Source organism: Hordeum vulgare, chromosome 5H (assembly GCF_904849725.1).
Source record: "Hordeum vulgare subsp. vulgare chromosome 5H, MorexV3_pseudomolecules_assembly, whole genome shotgun sequence".
NCBI classification, from domain to species: domain Eukaryota; kingdom Viridiplantae; phylum Streptophyta; class Magnoliopsida; order Poales; family Poaceae; genus Hordeum; species Hordeum vulgare.
In genome coordinates this window covers 282,870,608-282,877,607 of record NC_058522.1, presented here as the reverse complement: position 1 = coordinate 282,877,607, position 7,000 = coordinate 282,870,608, and the positions used below count along the sequence as shown (strand labels likewise).

The 7,000-nt window shown below is 46.4% G+C and overlaps 1 protein-coding gene across 1 annotated transcript; it reads right to left on the bottom strand.

Moving 5' to 3' along the window:
- Positions 1 to 481: 481 nt before the first annotated feature.
- LOC123453139 (AT-hook motif nuclear-localized protein 7-like) lies at positions 482 to 3,390 on the bottom strand. Its single transcript, XM_045129905.1, has 5 exons — positions 2,780 to 3,390; positions 2,253 to 2,320; positions 1,988 to 2,128; positions 1,385 to 1,543; positions 482 to 1,299 (listed from the first exon to the last, which is right to left on the bottom strand). The coding sequence occupies exons 1-5, from the start codon at positions 3,171 to 3,173 to the stop codon at positions 940 to 942; spliced, it is 1,122 nt and encodes a 373-aa protein (XP_044985840.1). The 5' UTR covers positions 3,174 to 3,390; the 3' UTR covers positions 482 to 939.
- Positions 3,391 to 7,000: the final 3,610 nt, after the last annotated feature.

Below are 7,000 nucleotides of genomic sequence, written 5' to 3'. Positions count from 1 at the left end.
CACCATCTGTTGAAGATGCTCTAATAACATAGACACTTTATTTAAGACTTGTCTTAATGGGGTGGAGCCTAAACTAGCAGCACATATGCTAATTAGAGTGTGCCCATTACTTTGGGCAATATGAAACTGACTAAATGGCGTAAAATTTAATAGAGACAACATTACCAATTTATCAATTTCCTGATCCGTACTTGTTGGAGATTTATTTTAATAATATGACTATATGCATCTTTGTAATGCAGAGGCGGGGGCAATCCCCCTTTTCAAAAAAATGAAGGAGCCTAGCTTGCTGCCATGCTGGTGTCATCTGTAAAATCATTTAACTACTTTGCATGCTTCGGGATTTATTAACTTAAAGCAGAGCACATCTTACGCCTCAGTTGTAAAAATCAAAATAAAATGTGCAATTGTGTATTCCAATGTGATGGAGACATTAGCTTCCTGAAACAAAATATTGGAGAATAAAAAGTGAAGATGCAAATTCAAAATTTATGGAAATTGCATTACTCGAAAGTAACACACGACAACAGAATGCAGTGACTCCGGAAACAGGCCATAGACTAGGTTCAAACATGAACTTAGAAGGTAACCACCGATTAAAGTACTATTCCCTCCGTAAACTAATATAAAAGCGTTTAGCTTACTATTTTAGTATTCTAAATGCTCTTATATTAGTTTACAGATGAAGTACAAGTAACCGTTACAGCAATGGCAAAAATCACAATGAAGAGCCCAGAACAAATTGAAAAGTCTGTCCTAATTAAGGATCAAGTAAGAGCATCACCTATCACTCTATCATATTAGGGCTAAATTGTCCTGACTCTAGCCTTAGCTTCTCCACCAACTGGACTGCTGATCTAGCTGATTAGGATAGAACCCAGTCAATGCCCTGCACAATGGGTCAGGGATGAGGAGACCAAAACAAAACGGCAGCCAATTCTACTCCTGGGGAGTCAAGCAGAGGTTGATATCAGGGGACGGCCTGTGACCCATGGGTTGTGCGCTAACAGGCCAGCCGACCATGGTGAAGCCGGTGGAGCTTGAGTTCAGGTTCATGGGGCCGGTGGTTGCAGTGTGCTCCACATTGGCATGGACTTGCAGGGGTGCCATGGGCACCGGAGGCCCATGGCGACCATTGCCAGGAGCCGCCTGAGAGATGGGCATTGCAGCTGTGAGCACCGGAGGAGGGGCGTCAGCTTCCGGCAGCGGCAGCGCTGGAACGGCAGATGGTGGCGGCTGCAGGCCCATCCTCCTCTGATGCTGCTTCAGACTGTTTGGTAGGAAGCTACCCACAATCACCTGTTCAGACGGTCTGTGTTAGAGAAAGAAGCAAAGATGGTTTCAAAATTCAGAAAGTGTGGGAGCACTTAAAGCCGGTCTATACCTGGATAGGAGTGGCAGCACGCAGCACACCGGCGACTACTCCGCCAATGACACGACCATCGGGGCCAGCAAGTGAGACACTGAGCCCACCGGTCCTCTTCCGGCCACCTTCCTCGGCCATTGTAAAGGAGCCAGTCAGCTGAAGAATCTCAAACAGGCCCTGGAAATCGGATACACGAAATATTTTCGTTTTGAATCAGTAAGACACGATACACCAATTAAAATAGGCAAGAAATTCATCCATCCACATATATATGTACATAGCCATTAGCCAATTTGCATTGTGCTGTGTACTACCTCCGTTCTTAAATATAAGTCTTTCCAGAGGTTTTGCTCCGTATGTAGATCCCTGATGAAATCTCTTAAAAGACTTATACTTAGGAACGGAGGGAGTAATAAACAATACTGTACCTAAACAAAGCCAAATTAGTGCGGGTCCAAACTACTCAGGACAGATGAAACATTCAACAGATATTCACAATAGCAATTCTTGTAAAAATGTTTGATTTCTCAATACATAAGGCACACAACCCTCTTGCGAGTTCTCGAAAAATGAAGTGATAGAGCCAAACAGCAAATTCTTGAAGCCATTTTTGTTCCATACCTCGTAGGTGAAGGTGCTATCAGATGAGCCAGATGAGCCTGGCTTGTTGAATGCCACATTGGAGATGGTCCCACTAGCAGCGAGGATGCAGACCGAGCGTGGACCCCTCTGGGAGAATGACATTATGCGCGCCGCCACATCCTACACACCAAATCGGACAAGAACATCGAAGTGTTACTCAAATTACAACGCCCATCCGCCACTGGTAGATCACAATGTAAGGGAAAAGTAGAGGTTTAAGATGTCAAAGACGCTAATTAATTACCTCTCTAGCAGGGACGATTATGACATGCGGCGTGAAGCTCCCTCCAGCTGAAAGCGCATACCATTCCCCTTCACAAATCACAAGTATTCCTTTAAGGATTGCAAACAATTACACTAGTTTCCTAGGTCACTGAACTACTGGAGAGTATGAAATAGGGACCTTAATCAAGGTTAACATATAAGTACGAAATCATCTATAACTTTCAGGCCGATTAATTTAACCCTGCCAGAAAAATCTGACAAGTACGCAAGTTAGGTTGGTGAGAATAAATGGGAGAAGAACACAGGTAAAGGTTGGTGAGAATAAGCGGAGATTAAACATAAGAATCACTTTAATAGCATAGGAGATGGATGCGACAAGATGAGAGTCAAGAACAGCAGAACTGTCCTAACAGATACTGGACCCCATCCTAGCAATGGAATAGAAATGCACAAGGGGGAGCAAACATGGCAAGAACCTAAACAGCAAAAATGGATGCTTTGGGTCGCTCAAGAAGAAGCTGTGGATTCCAGGGGGAGCATACAGACCTAGGGTGGCTAGGATCTGTCGTCTCCCGGAGCCGCGTGGCCGGCCCCTGCGCCGCCCGGAGCTCAAGCCGGCCATCTGCTCGCCGTCACCCGCAATCTGCATGACGTTGCCGTTGTCCCCCGCGCTGGCCTCGCTCGGCTTTTTCTGCTCGCCGCCTAAGCTCCATGCGTGCGGCGTCGCGGCCGCGTACCCTCCTCCCTGGCCAGCCGCGGCCTGCGGCGGGGAGGGCGTAGGGGACGTCGACGGCGAGGAGGGAGAGGAGCGGTACTCCACCTTGGCTGCTTCTTGCGGCTCCCGCTCCGCCATGGAAACATCTGGTCTGAACAGGCCGCGGCCGGCTTCATGGCCACCTGCCACCGCAATGCCCACCCTCCCCTTCATGTCCTGTAGCATGTGGGAGTAGCTTGCTTGGCCGGTCTTTGGTTGGGTTTCTTGGTTTAATGGCTTGGCCTCAAAACGAGGAAGAAGACAGAGCAGAGGAGAGGAGACGCCTACTCTAGTTTTGCAAGTTTGCTTTCTTTCCCCGGTTGCTACTCGCCGAGGCACCGGTAGCACTGTAGTAGTAGTAGTATATATGCCAAAGTTCTATGGGGGGAAACATTTTAAAGACGAGGGAGAGAAATGGTGGCAGAAATAAAACAGAGAAAGATATTGGGGACAGAAACTGCACAAGAATGGCGGGGTTCCTTCTCTCTCTCTCTCTGCACAAGAAACACCCACACACACTCCCTCACCATTCTTTAAGGAACAACCTCTCTCCTTTGACCAACCAGCTGATTGGTTGGACTGCAAAAGTGTACTGTAGTATACAACATACTTGCATTATAATGAACAGTGGAGTACTGTGTGCAATAAGACAAACTACGGCAGATGATATTATGTTTTACTCCCATTATATGAACAGTTGGGAAATGAATGAGACAAATGATATTATGCACTGCTATTTCAAACAGCTGAAAATACGAAACTGGGTTTAATGGCGTGGTGTTTAAATTTGACTAAAGTGCACTTTATCTAAGAATATGCAATGATTCATTCGGTGGCATGCAGATTTACAAAAAAGAGAATCAACCTTCTATTTGTGAGAATAAATTTAATTTTTACAGAAAAGATTGTGGCGATCTGAGACGGCCCTTTCTTCCCCTGCCACCCTTCCCTCCTCTCGGGAGACCATCATCCTCTATCTCTGCCAATACCACCGCCAATATCACTGAAACCACAGCTCCACCATCGGAGGTTGCGTCTCCATCGCCTTCCTATCATGAACAGGACTACTTTCATTCCTTTCACGCTGCCTTCTCGAACATACTCATTGTAGGAAGCGCCATGGACATGGACTTCAAAGAAAAGATCCGCTACCACATCATGGTGCCCTCACCACTACACTGAATCCAACAACACATGTTGGCTCTGCATCTTCTTCCCATTGAGGTTAACCACCAATTTCCATTACCTTGTCATCATGAGTTTCTTAGATTACGCATGTGGTGTCCCTTCCCTCCTCGCCGCGGATCCCCGTCCTCATTCCCTACTTCAAAGAGTCGCAACCTAAGCCTGACCACATATCCCGGGATGCCCGAGGACCGTACAGCTAAAAATAGGTCTATCACACCCTCTTTGTCAGGCGACGACGAGGTAGCCAACGTTCGTGGCGACCCGTCGATCTAGGAGGAACACGTCATAGCTAAAGTCGGCGAGGACATCGACTACGTTGCCATGCCAAAGGCTTCAAGTTAGTGTGCTCACGTGTTCCTGTATCTCATGGGAGCCGACTACGACACCAAGCTCATCGATAGCGATGGCTTGACGCATGCTATATCTAAGGTTAAGTGGTTCATCTACAACGCCTCTACTTCAACCACCTCGGTCTCTTTGAAGGCCCCGCCGCTAATCTCCTCCGCCTCGCGGTCAAGGATTTGTGATCCTTATATGTCATCGAGCCCCCTTTGTCATTTTTGAAGGCACATTCTACGCCTGTGGCTTGGGATCCTTAGTTGTCAAGTCAGTCCTCATCAACGACGACCATGAGAAGGGCACCCACTATGGCTCTTCCAAGGGGAAACAACCATCCGCAACATCACAGAGCGCACCGTCCACATGTCACTACTGCAGGATGCTGCTAACGCGACACTACAATCAGAAACCCTTCGACGAAACTATGTGCAGTACATGAATCGCAAATGGTGATGTAAAAAAATTGTCAAAAAATATGCAATACGTTTACAATGACGGAGACATCAAGCACGGTTCATATTATGGTTGTGTGTGTGATGTGTGATATACTATTAATCCACAAGAACTGTTTGCGATGAGGCAAAACAAACAGAAATGGGCAGCTATATCAAGGTGTGTGCGCAATATGACATACAGTTCGCTCGGATGAACTGTTTGCTATTAGGGAATGCAACAGAAACGATCAGCAAGATCAAGGTGTGTGCGATATACAACATACGTTTCACTTAGACGAACTGTTTCGATTAAGAAACACAACAAAAAACGGTCCAGTTTAACAAGATGTGTGTGATATGCGGCATACAGTTCACATAGATGAACTATTTGTGATGAACCAAAAGAACACAAACGATTCGTGTAAATAAGATGTGTGTGATATGCGACAAACAGCCCACTCGGATGAACTGTTTGCGATGAGAAAATATAACACAGATGTTTACTACCGTTAACTCGTGTGTGATTCTGTGTGTAGATTTTTTTGTGCAAAATGCAAACTAGTTGCTTGCGGTGGCTAGGAGTATCGCACACGATGTGTATGCGAGTACTCGTGTGCTATGATTAATAGGTTACACATACGTTTCCTTATGTTGACACGTGTGTCATAACATGTGACATCGCATACAATCATCGGGTTGTGCGCCAGCTCCAACCGCTAGCAGAGCGCACGCGGAGGGACGTGATCCGAGCTTGCCTTGGCACCTACACGATCATCTGGGCGACGACAATCATGTGAGTGAGTAATGAAATCATCACCGATGGATTCAGTAGTTTAATCTGTATGCGGCGTGGTTTTCTCAATCTATGCACAAACATCTATGCTTTGCGAAGAAGAACATGATTACATAACCGAAATAAACATCCAAATACATAAGTGACTCTACACATAACATTGGCATACCTGAATAAACAATTATACACATAACAACATGATCGCATAACCTAATTAAGCATCCAAATACATAAGTGACTACACACATAATATCGACGGACACATCAATAAATTATTACATGCACAATAAACTTAGCCTCCTAAAATTATTATTTTTTGGCACTGAGTGAGTATGGGAAACGATCAACACATCATCTACTTCATGTCACGCTTGACCCCACCACTCTTCTTGTGGCTCGATCCCTCGACGTATTTGGGTAGGAGGTAGTTCCTCATGTCATGGATTCTCATGAACAACTCTTAGCATGTGTATGATCCCTTGGCCGCGGTGTGGATGTGATGTTCATCCAGTCTCTTCACCCAGGCACTATGCCAGGCAGGCTTCTTCTTGCCGCACTCAGCCTTCATGGCTCCATAGTAGGCGTCGATGATGGCCTTGACCAGGCCAACAAGAGATTCCATGTCCTTCTTGCTACCCTGGATCATGTAGTGGTCGTGGATGTCGACAAGCTTATAGCAGGGCAAACCCGAAGTCTTGAGCACCTTTGGGTCGTTGGTGTCCATCGTAGCAAACCTTTAGTCGCGGCTGTTGAAAAACCTGGTGAAACGCTCGCAAGACACTATGGCCAGGCAGTAGCGATAGTGGAGAACATGATGGTGCACGCACAACTGAGCAACGACAACCTTATGTCATCCTTAGCAAGTAACCGCTCCATAGTGTTGATGGAGTTCTCCACCATGACCGGGTCATTGGTGTACACCACCGTGAGTTCCATCTTCCTCATGTGGGTCTCCACAAGAGGCATGCCAAACTCTATTGCAGCACCATTGGATATCGTCTTTATATGCGTCATCGAGGGTGTGATTATTGTGTTGTGGGGCGCGATCAAAAGCGTGAAGAGACTGTTGTTAATGGTCGTGGGTATAAATGGAGGCGGAACATCTTGGAAAACCGACACATTTGGATTGTTTTTGTAGCGCGTGATTCAGTCGTGGAGCACATAACTGCATGGGACGATGCTCGTGGTGCAACCGCATGCATATGGAGCCCTGAACGTGATCGTTGGCAGGCCCCAACCATTGGCAGAGCATGCGTGGA